The sequence below is a fragment of the Otolemur garnettii genome, unplaced genomic scaffold, assembly GCF_000181295.1.
Source record: "Otolemur garnettii isolate 467f Iridium unplaced genomic scaffold, OtoGar3 scaffold00024, whole genome shotgun sequence".
In the NCBI taxonomy this organism is placed as follows: domain Eukaryota; kingdom Metazoa; phylum Chordata; class Mammalia; order Primates; family Galagidae; genus Otolemur; species Otolemur garnettii.
This window is the reverse complement of record NW_003852419.1, coordinates 13406801-13422610: the sequence shown is the minus strand read 5'-3', so window position 1 is coordinate 13422610 and position 15810 is coordinate 13406801. Positions and strand designations below refer to the sequence as shown.

Here is a 15810-nt window from a genome sequence, read left to right as displayed (position 1 = left end):
CCTGTAGTCCCAGCTACTTGGGAGGCTGAGTCAGGAGAGTCGCTTGAGCCCAGGAGTTGGAGGTTGCTGTGAGCTGTGATGCCATGACACTCTACCCAGGGGGATAGCTTGAGGCTCCATCTCAAAAAAAAAACCTCACAGGAAAAAATAGCCAGGTGTTGTGGTGGGCCCCTGTGGTCCCAGCTACCTGGGAGGCTGAGGCAGGAAACTCACTTGAGCCCAGGAGTTGGAGGTTGCTGTGAGCTGTGATGCCATGGCAGTCTATACCCAGGGGGACAGCTTGAGGGTCCTGTCTCAAAAATATATATATATATATATAGTATATATTTTAAAGATAAATGCACTTGTATACTTTGTACACATAATAAAACAATGAGTTACATTTCAATAAAACTGTTACTGGCTAGGCTCACATTTATAATCCTAGCACTTTGGGAGGCCATGGCAGGAAAACCACTTGTGCCCAGGAAGGCATTGAAAACCAGCTTGGGCAATAGTGAGACCCCCCCATTCCTCCAGACATCTTAGACATTAGCTGGGCATGGTGGTGTGCACTTGTAGTCCTAGCTACTCAAGAGCCTGAGGCAAGAGGATGGTCTGAACCCAGGAGTGCAGAGTACAGTGAGCTATGCTGCATTTTAGCCTGGGCAACAGAGCAAGACTCTGTCTCAAAAAAATAAAATAAAACTGTTACTTGAAAGCAAAAATTATTTTCTTTTTTGTTTTATTTTCTATGAGAAACCCCTCATTGAGTTTAAGGAAAATATAAACCTAAATTCAAATATTAATGTTTCTTTATTCATTTATTGCTGCTTATATTTTGAAAATATGTTGATTCTGAGGAAAGAAATCAAGGTGGATATATCACTAAGAAATAAAGTTGGTCTAATTGTGTCATATCATTTTTTTTTTAATGTTATATTGGTAAAAGATTGAATGGCAATCCTTGTTTTCCTTTTCTTCAAATAGTTATGTTGGAAGCCTCTGCCGAGAACGTTTTACAGCAGGATTTTTGCCATGCTATCAAAGTGGGAGTGAAATATACTCAACAAATAATTCAGGGCATCCAGCAATTGGTGAAAGAAATTGGTGTTAACAAGAGGACACCTCAGAAGTTATTTACCCCTTCTCCAGAGATTGTGAATCATGCTCATAAGTAAGAACATCTGTATAAAAGAAAATAAGAAATTGTCTCCAGATTTAACTTCCTCTGGAGAAGAAAACCTTCCCATGGAAGCTTTGCCTGTGCATTACTTTATAAATACAATAGCAATTTTCTGTTTTAGAGTCATTGTCTTAAGTACCTATTTAATGCTTTTAAAAGGATAAATCTACATCCCTCTTCTGGGGCCTAACTTTGAATTTCAAATTAAACTTAGAGTATGTTTATTGGTCAAGATACAGTTAATCCCCATATCTCTGTCTTGGAGAAAAGAATAAAGTATAGGATACTTGAATATCTAAGGAAATTATTGAGATTCTAAAAAGACATCAGATGTTACGACCACTGCTACATGCCTAGCAATTAGAGTAGTTCCTGGCATCTAGGCAGGCATCCATAAATATGAATGACTCACTAGGAAATTATCTCATTTTATTTGAAATAACTTGAAAAAGATAATACTTTCCCTTAACGCCAGTCTCACCGTCATCAGTCAGAAATTAAACGGTTATGTAAACTGTCCCTAGTAAAAGTCTATCCTGTGGTAACTAAGCCAGGATGGATACAGTGGAAGAATGCAAGAGGTTTAAAAGGAAGTGCATATGCAAAGAAATATCTAAGGTGGAATTAACAGAATAATTAACAGAAGGGTGAGCCATAGTACCCTGTAAATGATGCCCCTGAGAGATGGGAAGGAAGAAATTTGTGTTCTATATCATGAAAAGTAAACAAATTAGCAATGATCGATAGGTATGTATATAAATATTTTTAATTTTTATGAAATAGTTATCAAATTTTCAGTTATTAAATTTTTCAGTTTTGTTTATAATAGAAACTGTCATGTTTTCAAATATTATTATGCTATCATCTATTTTATGCTTACTATAGACTCGCCATGGAGAAACTCTATGCAGTTTTTACGGATTATAAACATGATAAAGTAGGTACACTTGAATTTTGTCTTAGGAAGTTTTTTCCTAGAAATACGTCTTTGTCATAACTCATGTAATTTTATGCTGTTTGTCCTGTTTTTATTAAAACTCTATAAACAAAAAGCTAAATAAAAGCCTAGATGTTTGCTTCTCTTTTTTGTTTATTAATACAAGTTTTAGAGATATTTGAATGAATTAAACAGATACTATTTCTCAGAAATCAATAACCAATTGTAAATTTTTTTAAACTATTACCATTAGAGAAATATAAATATTCTATCAATGTGTTAATGGTATAATTTTAAAATAGAAATGTTTAATTTTGCCAGATATAGAATAACCTCAACTTTCTTTTAGATTTCCAGAGATGACGCTGTTAATAAGATAAGATTAGATACAGAGGAACAACTAAAAGGTGAATTTTATTTATATGTTTTACTTAAAAACATTTAGAAGAAATAATGTTTGGTTCTTTTTTTTTAATTTTGGTTGTAAGGCCTCAGAAAAATGAGCTATTCTCATTGCTTCTCAGTTTTGTCTTTAGTACACTTGCAATAATGATACATCACAAAGTTACTGTTAAATTAACTTTTATTAACGTGGCCAGCAGCTCTACACTTAATACAGAGTAGGCACGTAGTAAATGTCCAATGTTCATGATCTTTCCTGGATCAAACTCTTACCTTCCACGATCTGTAACCTTGTGTGCTGTCATTTGAAAACCCCAAGATATTCTTTAAAATTCTTGAGTTCTTGATTTGTAACACTGCAATTAATATTAATATTACCTAGTTTATAGGGATTTAATGAATTTACATCTGTGCATGGCACATAGTTTTCAGTAATATCATGTGGAATTTTAAGATAGAAATTTTAGATGATTTAGCTCTCTAGAAACCTAATCAAAGGATCTTACTGTATAATATCAATCTCACACAAACTGAGTGTGAATGAAGCATGACACACAGATCTTGTTAATTTTTCTTCTAGACAAATATCCTCTCACATGAGTATCTTTTTCTAAGGTTAAAAGCTCTGCTGTTAGCATCAATATTAAGGCTACTATTTCTAATTGTCATTGAAAAAGTTTAGTCACTTCTTACTAATTTTACCCTATTTACTAAAGTATAATATTAAAAATTATTCTTGTGTGATTAACACAGTGCTTAACATATTTCTCCATGGCAATTTTTTATGTAGTTTACTCCACATCTTGTTTTTTTGTTGGTCTTTTTTTTTTTTTTTTTTTTTGAGACAGTCCCAAGTGTCATGTCACCCTGGATAGAGTGCTGTGGTGTCACACCTCACAGCAACCTCAAACTCTTTGTCTTAAGCGATTCTTTTGCCTCAGTTTCCCAAGTAGCTGGGACTACAGGCACCCACCACAACGCCTAACTATTTTTTTTGTTGCAGTCGTCATTGTTGTTTTAGCAGGCCCAGGCCCGGTTCCAACCCACCAGCTTCAGTGTCTGTGGCCGGCGCCCTACCCACTGAGCTACGGGCGCCACCATACTCCACACTTTAAGCCTCGGTCTTTTTCTTCAGACGACTAGGAATAATTATAGACTTAACCTCATAATTTGTTATGAAGATCAAAGGCATTTTTAAAAAATACCCATAAAGTGCCTCATGAAAGCACTTGATAAATGTTAGCCAAAAAACAGCTGGTAAAGATTTATAACATATAAAAATAATTGTTCTCCAATTTGCAGATTAAGGTAAAGATTCCTAAGGCCAATGAGGCTGGCTACTCTTTAAACTGTCAGACTTTTTCATAAGATGAGCTGGATTTGTCAGGTAACAGTACAGTAGGGAGCTGATGTGAAAACACTAGTGCTCTGAGAGAAAGCAAACTTAAATTCCCAGCACCACCCACATGGCAGGTACGGGGGGCTTTCATGCTTGAGAACATTTGCTATATTTTGTTTAATTACCTGAGATCTAAATGTTGAGAGTCATCTCCTTTAGTTTTTTCCTACAATAATTGATTTTATACTGTGAACTTTACCTTCTAAAAAGAGAAAACTTTTGTTTTGGTTTATCTTTTTTTCTATAGAAAAATTTCCAGAGGTCGAACCTTATGAAATAATAGAATCCTTCAATGTTGTTGCAAAGGAGGTTTTTAGAAGTATTATTTTGAATGAATACAAAAGGTAAACATAAACTTTTTTTGATGAAATGGAAACACTTGCTATGGCTGCAAGTAGGAACTTGTTGAAAAACTGGTGTTTTCAAGTGAACAGTAAAGAATTGTAATATGTTATGAGTGGGTAAAATAAGAAAGGGTGTGTGGCTTCTGTGAAAGTGTGACCATCTCTCTTGGGGCTTGTGTGAGAGTCTCACAGTTCTGACGGCACATAAGGATTACCCGTTGGAGCTCTTTAATAACACACGTATGTAGGTCACAAACGCGTTCTGATTCAGTAGGTGTTACATTGGGGTCCAAGTATCTGTATAATTTTTTAAAGTTCTATAGGGGATTATGATACGCAGCTAGGATTGAGAACTTCCTGGTAGAAATAAAGAAATGATATATCATTTTTCTTATTTCCATCATGGCTGTACATACTTATTTCCTTTGTTACTATAGGTGTGATGGTCGAGATTTGACTTCACTTAGGAACATAAGTTGTGAGGTAGATATGTTTAAAACTCTTCATGGATCAGCATTATTTCAAAGAGGACAAACACAGGTAATACGTGTACAATGTTGCAATTATTTACTGAATTAAAATTATTGAATTAGATATAGTAGCAATACATTATGTAGACGCTATGGGTTTTTATTGCATGTATCATTTATTCAGATTAGTATCTGAGATTTTTAAAATATAATTTATCAGGTTTTGGGAGGTAAGATTGCCATACAATAAACTGCATGTGTTTGAAGTATATGATTTGATAAGTTCTCACATGTATACGGCAGGAAAACCGTCACCACAGTCAAGATCAGGCGTCCTCAAACTACGGCCTGAGGGCCACATATGGCCCACCTAGGACATTTATCTGACTCGCCGGGTGTTTTTGCTGCCGCTGCCGCTGCCTGGCCTGGTTAGCAGCCCACCGCAGTCCGGCCCTCCAGCGGTCTGAGGGACAGTGAACTGGTCCCCCGTTTAAAAAGTTTGAGGACCCCTGGTCAAGATAATAAATATACCAGTCACCTGCAGAAGTGTCCTCCTGCTTCTTTTTAATACCTTCTGCTTACAAGCCTTCTCCTCCCCACCCCAGGCAACTACAGATGTGCTTCTGTCTTTATAAATTAGTTTACACTTCCTGGAATTAACATTAGGTGTATAAAATTGAGTCATTCATGTTCCTCAGTTTATGGCATATTGTCATTGTTGGATTGCTCCAGGCCCTCATTTGTTTCTCTATCCTGTACCTCAGTCCTATTCTTTTCCTTTACATAGGCACCTGCTCTTTTATATTTTACGTTTATTCTTCTAGTTCACCTTCTGTTCACTTATGTACCTGTGTGTTTATCCATAGTTTATGGTATTATTCATGTTTATACCGCTTTCTTTTTATTACATTAATCACTGCTTTAACTTCTAAAGTGGTATCCTGTTTCCATTTGTATTTCCCTGATTACTAGTAAGGCCGAGCATCTCTTTATAATAGTAGCCAATCAAACATGGTCGCTATATAAACCATGCTCTGGGGAGCAATCTTTCCTCTTAGATGGTGTCCCTTAGAGTGGGGCAGTGTGGTGGCCCTGCTGCGGGTTTGATCTTCTGTCAGTTTTCTGTCCATATTCTTTGGCCAACTTACTTTTCTTTTTGTTAATATTGTTTACTGTATTTTATCTGGTATTTTGCAGTAATTTCCTTTGTGTTTTCAATATCAGTCCTTTTCGGTAACAAAGCAGACTTTATATAAATGTCTGCCTCCTTGTTGTGTGCCTTTTAACTTTACCTGTAGTAGCCTCTGTATGTGTAGAGTAGATTTGAAGTCTTTAGTTTTGATGTAGTTACTCCCTCCCCTTTTCACTATGATTTGTGTCTTTAAAGTTTTTTTAAACTTTTATTGTTATTTAAAGTTTGAATATCCTTCCACCCTTGGGGTGGCTCATGCCTTGTAATCGAACTGTGGGAGGCCAAGACAGAAGGATCACTTGAGGTCAAGAGTTCAAGATCAGCCCGAGTAAAGCAAGATCCCATCTCTACTAAAAAAAAATAGAAAAATTAGCCAGGCGTGGTGGTACATGCCTACTACTCGGGAGGCTAAGGCAGAAGGATTGTTGGAGGTTTCTGTGAGCTTAGGCCAAGGCCATGGCACTCTAGACCAGGTGACAGAGCGAGATTCTGCCTCAAAAAAAATAAAAAAAAAGAAATTCTCCCTTACTTCAAAGTTACAAAATTATCCACCTCCTTTTTCTTTTTATTAGCTTTCTAGTTTTAACTATCTAATGTAGACCATGAATCTATCTTAGAATTTATTCCTATGTATAGTATAAAGTAGAAAACCTCCATAGTGAGCCAGTTTTACATCATTTACTAATAATTTATTCTTCCCACTAATTTGTGGTGTCACCTTGTCATAGTCAAAGTTTATAATACATTTTTTAAGTATATTCTCTCTTCTACTGTTTGTGAATTTCCTGAACCAATGTCAAACTATTTTAATTATTATGATTTTAGGGTATATCTTAATGTCTGAGAAGCAATTCCAATTTGTTTTCCCCTCTCCCCAAACTGTTATAATTTGGGTACATTTGCTTTTCATTTGAAGTTTAGTACTAATCAGTATTATATCCTGGAAATCCTCCCAGGATTTATGTTGAAATTGTACTGAATTTATATGTTAATTTGAGAGAAAAATAATAGTTTTACAATTCAAATCACAGTTTTTACAGTGAGTGTAGACCGTCTCACTTTTGATTCAGACACTGTTTTAAGCTCTAAAATGAAGTTTTTAAAGTATCTTTATCAAGATACTCTGTATATGTTTGTTATCCATTCTGATAATCTCTGCCTTTTAACTGGAGTATTTAGTTTGCTCATGTTAAATGTAATGATTGATGTGATTAAATTTAGATCTTTTGGTTTATTGATATTATTTTTCTTTGTCCTATTTTTATTCCTCTTTCTGGACTAATTGAACTTTTTTTTTTCCTTTTTTTTTTTTTTTTTTGCAGTTTCTATCTGGGGCTGGCTTTGAACCCGCCCCCTCTGGCAATGGGGACCAGCCGGCCCCCTCCCCCTTTGAGCCACAGGCACCCCCCCCCCCCAATTGAACATTTTTTAGAATTGCATTTTTCTTGCTTTTCATCTATACTTCTGCAGCATTTTTCATTAGTTACTATCAAAATCACGGCATCCTCTTGAGGCTTTTTAAGTTAATTTTGGGCTACTTCAGGTAAACTGACTTTGCAACCATTTAGGTTTGTTCCTTCCATCCTTTATATAGTTGTCCTATGAGTTCCATCTACGTGTGTCATGTAAACTGCACAAGGCAGTGGTGTAACTTGTAAACAATCACGTTATTTTAAAGAAGAGAAGGAAAAGGATAGTCTTTTTTATTGACCCACATGTTTACCATTTCTGATGCTTCTTATTCCTTCTTGAAGATCCAGTTTTCATTCAGTATTGTTATGCTTCAGTCTGACAAGTTTCGTTTAGTATTGTCCTGTGGGTCTTCTGACAACAACCTCTTATTTCTTATTTTTCTAAAATATTTTTATTTTGCCTTTACTTACAAAAAATCTTGGGCTAGGCATAGAGTTCTGGGTGAATTTTTTTTTTTTTTGAATTTTTTTTTAGCATTTAAAGATGTGCCATTGTTTTTTGTTCTTCACTTTTTGCTGATGAGAAGTAAAAACATTCAGATCATTGCTTCTTGTTATGTTATTGACTGTTTTCATGTAAGCACTTTCAAAATTTGCTCTTTATCCTGGTTTTTCAGTAGTATGACTTGAAAAGTATAATTTTCTTTGGATTTATCCTGAGAAAAGTTTCCTGAACTTGAATCTGTAAATTTGTATCTTCCATCAAACTTGGGACGTGTCAGCCATTATTTCTTCAAATAGTTTTTTCCTACCTCATTCTCGCTCTCCTTTCCTTCTGGGATAATAAGTTCACATATGTTAGTTTTTTGATAACTGTTCTACACATTCCTGAGACTATGCCTTTTTCCCCCCTTCTTCACATTGGGCAATTTTTGTTAATTTACCCTCTTGTTGACTGACTTATATCCTTTCCATATGAGATAATAAATTTTTCAGTTCTAGAATTTCTGCAGATTTTTTTTGGTATCCTTGAGTATACTCATAATAGCTGTTGAAAATCTTTGCTAACCCAGCATCTTAACTCAGGGTTGGTCTTCATTGTCTTTTCTCTTAAGAATGGGCTCTTTTCCTGTTTTCTGGATTTTGTAGATGATACATTGTGGAACGTCTTGATTATGTTATATCTCTCAAAAGAAATTTGAATTTTTTTTTTATTTTAAGCAGGCAGTTTTATTGGCTGCACCTTCACTGAGGCTTCACCTATGGGCATAGGTGAAGAACATAGTTCTTATAAATATTTCTTCTTCCTGTTTTTTTCCCCGGCATTCTTAGTGCAGTGCTTTATATATAGTCTATATGATACTAGACCTTTAGATTATTGAGGTTTACATTTAGTTTGGATATCTATTCAATTTACAGTATTGAGTTCCCTGGCAAACTTTACGTGGAATGTATTTGCTCTATTTTTTTAAGACCTAGTTAGATTCTTCAACTGTTTTTAGTTTTCATCTTTGTGGTTAGTATTTTAAAGCCTAGGAATTTTTTTTCTTCCTTTTTAGGTGCTTTGTACTGTTACATTTGATTCTCTGGAATCCAGTATTAAGGCGGATCAAATTATGACAGCTATAAAGTAAGTTATTTCTAATGTTATGTTTTGTGATCTTCAGTATATAATTAATGTTCATGCGATATATTATTTGTCATTACTTTTTTTTAACCTGTATCTTTGTGCTCATTTTTTATATTTACATAGTCATGATTTCAAGGGATTTTGTGTATTATATTGTCTTATAAATCATTGGTTTGGAACAAATACTGTTAAAGCATTTAATTCTTTAAATGTGAATACATATAGTTTATTCTTTGTCTCTAGAATCATTTCTCAGGACAGATTTCCTGGGTAATCTTGAATAGAGAAGTTTTTCTTTTAGAAATGAGAGCCAAGGCTTGGCACCTATAGCTCAACCGGCTAAGGCACCAGCCACGTACACCTAAGGTGGTGGGTTCGAATCCCCAGCCCAGACCCGCCAAACAACAATGACGGCTGCAACCAAAAAATAGCCGGGCGTTGTGGCGGGCGCCTGTAGTCCCAGCTACTTGGGAGGCAGAGGCAGGAGACTCGCTTGAGCCCAGGAGTTGGAGTTTGCTGTGAGCTGTAATGCCACGGCACTCCATCCAGGGGGACAGCTTGAGGCTCTGTCTCAAAAAAAATAAAATAAAATAAAGAAATGAGAGCCAATAAATAGAAACAGTCCCTCTTGCTGTAAATAATCTTGAGGCTGTTAAAGAAAAACCTCGTCTAATCCCAGACCGCATTGTGATTTTGTGCTAAGAAATAGGTGGCTCTCCTCTGTTTCTGAAGGTTTAGCAATAAAGTCAAGTTGATCAGTTTAGATAAGGAGGATCTATAGTGGAGTCCCCACTAGCATTACCACATCTGAGCCCTGTGACTCAACAGCCAGCTCTTTCTTTCCCTAGCACCTAATATGGCTGCTTCCCTTTCCCTGAGAAGACCACAGGACTCCACCTCCCTTTTCCTGCTCCTCCATTAGTGATAATCCTCAGTATCTTGCAGATAGCCACCCAAATTGTTTTTCCTGTGTCTGAGAAAACTGACAGGGCAGCCATGCACGTACGGGTGGAATGCTCATCCTAATAATTCTCTTTATTGAAAGCTCTTACACTTTGTCTATACTTTCATCTGGGCCAAAACTTGGTTGCCTGCCCTTCTTCACTTTAACTCCTTTTCTTTCTGGGAGGTAAGACACTCAGTAAGAGGGAACACTGGGTTTGGCCAGGGTACCTCCATCTTCTAGGCCTGTGGTTCTCAACCTGTGGGTTGCGACCCCTTTTTAACAGTGAAAATACATTGTGGCATTAGGAAGGTTGAGAACCACTGTTCTAGTCCTATCTAATTCCTTCTAATCCTTCTGGTTTTCAGTTTCAGACCAACTCTTACTAATACCCAATTGCTTTTAAAATCTCCTTAGTCTTCTCTAGTTGTTTATTGAAATAAATTTATATCAATATAATGTTTTAATATTATGCATTTTGTTTGTAGTGGAGTAAAGGATAAAAATTTCATGCTGCACTATGAGGTAAGTTGAATTTTTTTTCCAACATTTTATTTTGAAAATTTCCAGGGGTACAGGACACAACTACAAGAGGGACTCTACCTAACATATGCAAAAAAATAATAATAACTTAGTTTTTTGTACCTTCACATGAACCTGAAATTTTAAAAAAGGAAGAAAAAAAAAGAAAAATTTCCAGGATACAGTAAAGTTGAAAGAACTTTACAGTGAACAATCATACACACACTACCTGGGTTCTACATTAACATTTTACTGTATTGGCATATATCTGTTAAGGCTGATTTGCGGGCTGTCATTTTATTGCATATAAAAGGGATTTAGAGAGATAAGTAAGAATGTTCCAGTCATCAATTTCCTGTTCTAAGTCATACATAAAGGTTAAAGAAAATTTAGCAAACAATATCTTTTTAGGCAAGAAAGAGTGGTATCTGTACATGTGTGTATCAAACAAAAGTGGAGCTTTTCAAATAACCTCAACTGGGGCAGCACCTGTGGCTCAAAGGAGTAGGGTGCCAGCCCCATATGCCAGAGGTGGAGGGTTCAAATCCAGCCCTGGCCAAAAAAACTGCAAATAACCTCAACCGACAGATCATTTTCTCCTATTAGCTATGTAATTTTTATTGTTAATTAGAAGTAGAGGATCTGAGGTTTTTAAAAATATGTTACTTTATATGAGATCATTATATTTAGTTGAGCTCATGATTGGTTTTATTCTCAGCTGATCCTGAGGAATCAGACATAATATGAAGTACTTGTAATTTTATTGTTTGAAAGATAAACTGTGGGAGGCTAATGTAAGGTAGCAAGTTACTACACTTTCGATTAACTCCTGTTGGCTGCCCAGAATCCCAACATTTCAGTTTTGTTGAACCTGCTGTAATCAGTAGATAATGTTATATGTAGAAAGTGTATGCTACAGAATATCCATAAACTTGGAGATTCATACAGGTCTTGGAGCCTTATAAATACCTTGTTCTGAACATACCCAGATGCTATAGATGCCAGAATAGAATTGTAATTGAGTAAAGCATACTCTTTGTCATGAGCTGGAGAACATGTGGCAATCTAAAAAAGGGACAGCTGTGGAAAATGTTGCTCTAGCTGATTATTGGGTGAGGGAACGGAAGAAGGATATGAACTATTTTCTAAAATTTAATTATTATAAAATAGGTACTGAGAAACCATATGTGACAAAGTTTGCCTTAATGAGTTTATATAAGGCAAATACCCTTGTAAACACCACCGAGGTTAGAAAATGGAACCTTGGCTCGGCGCCTGTGGCTCAAGTGGCTAAGGTGCCAGCCACATACACCTAAGGTGGCGGGTTCGAATCCCCAGCCCGGGCCCGCCAAACAACAATGATGGCTGCAACCAAAAAATGGCCAGGCGTTGTGGCGGGCGCCTGTAGTCCCAGCTACTTGGGAGGCTGAGGCAGGAGACTCACTTGAGCCCAGGAGTTGGAGATTGCTGTGAGCGTGATGCCATGGCACTCTACCCAGGGGGATAGCTTGAGGCTCCGTCTCAAAAAAAAAAAAAAAAGAAAATGGAACCTTGCCAGCCACCTGACAAGGCCCCTCATGTTTTTCATCCCAGTTCCAACCCCCTTCCTCCCCTAAGAGTAACTAATATTCTTCTAAGTTTTATAGTAATCACTTCCTTGTATTTCCAATGTACATCTCTAGATACTGTAGTTTAGTCCTGGTCATTCTTTTTAAATTTGATATTTCTTTAAGTCTCTTTTAATCTATCCTTTTTTTTTTTTTTTGAAACAGAGTCTCACTACGTCGCCTTTGATAGAGTGCTATGGTGTCACAGCTCACAGCAACCTCAAACTCTTGGGCTTAAGCAATTCTCTTGTCTCAGCCTCCCAAGTAGCTGGGACTACAGGCACCCGCCACAACACCTGGCTATTTTTTTTGTTGTAGTTGTCATTGTGGTTTAGCAGGCCCAGACCAGGCCAGGTTCGAACCTGCCAGCCACCCCCTACTCCCCATGATCATGTATGTGGCCAGCGCCCGAACCACTGAGCTATGGGATCCCAGCCTTAATCTATACGTTTTTCTTTCATTACATTCCTTTCTTGATAGACTGTCTGTTGAAGCCCTAAAGCCATTTGACCTGCAAAGGTCCCCACAGTCCCAGTATTGGTAATTGCACATTCATGGTGCAGTTCATCCTGCTCCTCTCTCTCTTCCTTATTTCCAACAAATGGAATGCTAAATCCAAAGCATGGTCAGATTCATGCTCTATCATGTCTCTTTAAAACTTTTTTGTTAAACTAGAATTCTAGATTTTTAATCTCTCAAATCTTAAGTGATCACAATAACATTTCCATCAAATGAAACAACTTGCAACCTCTGGCTAAAAACGTTTATGGAAAAGATCTGTGTTTCTTTCATGTATTTTTATAATTACATTTGAGAACTGCTGTAAAATATGCAATGCTCTGTTCACGTATTTTTGTTTTGTACCTGAATAAGGTGATGGAGAGGGACAAGTCTGTAAAGTATAAGTATGAATTATGCTTGGTGCCCATTGCTCAGTGGTTAGGGTGCCAGCTGCATACGCCAAGGCAGGTGGGTTCACACCCAGCCCAGGCCTGCTAAACAACAAGGACAACTACAACAACAAAAAAATAGCCGGGTACTTTGGCAGCACCTGTAGTCCCAGCTACTTGGGAGGCTGAGGCAAGAGAATCACTTAAGCCCAACAGTTTAAGGTTGCTGTGAGCTGTGATGCTACAGCACTCTACCAAAGGCGACATACTGAGATGGTGTCTCAAAAAAATAAATATATATATAAAAAAGTATGAATATAAGTATGAATTAAATTTCAATTTAATGAATAAAAATGTGGTCTTTGATATGGAAACAAAGATCTATGGTTCCTTAATGTGTATTTCTTTGTAAATATATGTCTGTTTTTCCTTAACAAAAAATATTTTGTTATTTAATCATTTAAACATTCTGGTAATTATGGTGTAAGATCTCATAACTATCCACTTCCCACCCCCTAATTATACACTAGAAATAACTACTTTTAGCAATTTGGTATATATTTTAAATTTACACCAGATAATTTCTATATATTTGTGAATGTACATTTTTTTGACCAAAATTGGAATTCTGTTGTCTTATAACTTGTTTATTATTTGCTAATATCTCTTCGCCATCTTCTCATGTCAGTTATATGTGTATTTTTTTTTTAAGTTTCCTCCATACGCAACAAATGAAATTGGCAAAGTCACTGGCATAAATAGAAGAGAACTTGGACATGGTGAGTACAAATCTGTAAACTTATGTGGTGTTCTTACAGAAACTTGGTACATATTTTGCTTATTGTTTTCTATTCTACTTTAGGTGCTCTTGCTGAGAAAGCTTTATATCCTGTTATTCCCAAAGATTTTCCTTTCACCATAAGAGTTACGTCTGAAGTCCTAGAGTCAAATGGTATGGTATTAAAATATTTCTTTCTTGGTAGAAATGACCGGATTCCCTAGTACATTCTTCTCACCTTTTCAGAATTGCCAGGCACAATGCTTACGCCTATAATCCCAAGACTTTGGGAAGCCAAGGCAGGAGGAATGCTTGAGAGCAAGAGTTTAAGATCAGTTTTTTTAAATATAGCCACACATGGTGTCACACACCTGTAGTCCTAGGTTTTTCGGAGGCTGAAGCAAGAGGAGCACTTGAGCCCAAGAGCTTAGGCTATAGTGAGCTGTGATCACACTACTACACGCCGGCTTGAGTGACAGAGCAAAACCTTATCGCTAAAAAAAGAAGAAAAAATTACAAAAGTAATGTTACATTATGTTTATTACTACAGGGCATACGTGCCTATTGTACAAGAAGATATGTTTAATCATTCTTGTCTGAATCTCTGTTCCTAGGTAATAAGTTGTTTCAAAAGTAATATAAAACAAATATTTCTCATATGGATTTGTTATAATAGATCCAGTTTGGCTTGTTTCTTTATTTTACAAACAAACCACAAAGCAAGGCTGGCTCAGAAAGAGGAATGGCAAAAATAGATTATTAGGTAGGGCATATTTACCATGTGGACTTAATAGAACAAGCTGGACTAAAAGGTCAAATTTAAGTAAATTAGTTTGTAAGCCAAAGCAATGTGTAGCAAGTAAAGAGAGTGCTTTTTTTTTTTTTTTTTTTTTTTTGAGACAGTCTTATGATGTTGCCCTTGGTAGAGTACTGTGGCATCACAGCTCACAGCATCCTCAAACTCTCAAACTCTTGGGCTTAAGTGATTCTCTTGCCTTAGCCTCCCAAGTAGCTGGGACTATAGGCGCCCACAACAACTCCCTGCTATTTTTGTTGTTGTTGTAGTTGTCATTGTTGTTTGGCAGGCCTGGCTGGGTTCAAACCCACTAGCACCTGTGTGTGTGGCTGGGAACCTAACTGCTGAACTATGGGCGCTGAGCCAAAGATAGGGTTCTTAAAGGTGTATCAGATATAAATTAGATGATCACAGGTTTTAAGGGAAAAACATTAAAGTTATCTCAAAATTTAAACTAAAGATTTTTCTGTTCTCTACTAGATGTGACTAAAATGGGCTTACAGTCCAATGAAAAAACCAGAGCCTTGTACCTTTAATTACTTCTGATTAAGCAATAAAAGAAGTATTTTAGTACTTCTGGGGTACTTCTTAGAATCTCTATAGTAATCCTGTCCAGTAGAACTTTTTATGATGGTAGAAAACCTCTATATTTGTGCTATCTAATAGAGGAACTGAATTTATTTCAACTACTTAAATGCAAGTAGCCACTTGTGGCTACCATATTAAACCATGCAGCTCTGTAGTTTATGGCTTAGGAGAGTTTGTCTAAAGGAAGAAAAAGTATGAAATATTTATGTTATAACTGAATATTTGTGAGGAAGTAACCAATAGGAATAGTTCTCTACATTTTAAAAAATCAGTATAACATAAAGTATTTTTCTTTTTGTAGGGTCATCTTCTATGGCATCTGCATGTGGGGGAAGTTTAGCATTAATGGATGCAGGTAATAAAATAATGTCTCAATACTGAACACTTTATACACCTGATTAGTATGAACTATTAGATTTCTGAAATTGGATTTTAGTAAGATGATCAAACCAGGCAAGAGGCAAGGTAGTTGTAAAGCAGAGCTATCAAGATAGCTGCTGGGGCCAGGTGCAGTAGCTTATGCTTATAATCCTCACACTCTAGGAAGCCATGGCGGATGGATTGCTTGAGCTCAGGAATTCAAGACCAGCCTGAGCAAGACTGAAACCTCATCTCTACTAAAAATAGAAAAATTAGCCAGGTGTGTGGCCAGCACCTATAGTCCCAGCTACTCAGCAGCCTAAGGCAAGAGGATTACTTTGAGCCCAAGAGTTTGAGATTGCCGTGAGCTGTGAT

The 15810-nt window shown here is 36.6% G+C and overlaps 1 protein-coding gene across 2 annotated transcripts in view; it reads left to right on the top strand.

Moving 5' to 3' along the window:
- PNPT1 (polyribonucleotide nucleotidyltransferase 1) overlaps positions 1-15810 on the top strand; it is a 47794-nt gene that overhangs the window by 12640 nt on the left and 19344 nt on the right. For both annotated transcript variants that reach the window (XM_003787932.3, XM_023512108.1), the window contains exons 9-18: positions 970-1156; positions 2051-2102; positions 2452-2509; positions 4151-4247; positions 4685-4787; positions 8881-8951; positions 10383-10419; positions 13626-13692; positions 13776-13865; positions 15377-15430. In XM_003787932.3, coding sequence (XP_003787980.1) covers positions 970-1156; positions 2051-2102; positions 2452-2509; positions 4151-4247; positions 4685-4787; positions 8881-8951; positions 10383-10419; positions 13626-13692; positions 13776-13865; positions 15377-15430 — 816 coding nt within the window. The remainder of the gene's footprint in view (positions 1-969; positions 1157-2050; positions 2103-2451; positions 2510-4150; positions 4248-4684; positions 4788-8880; positions 8952-10382; positions 10420-13625; positions 13693-13775; positions 13866-15376; positions 15431-15810) is intronic.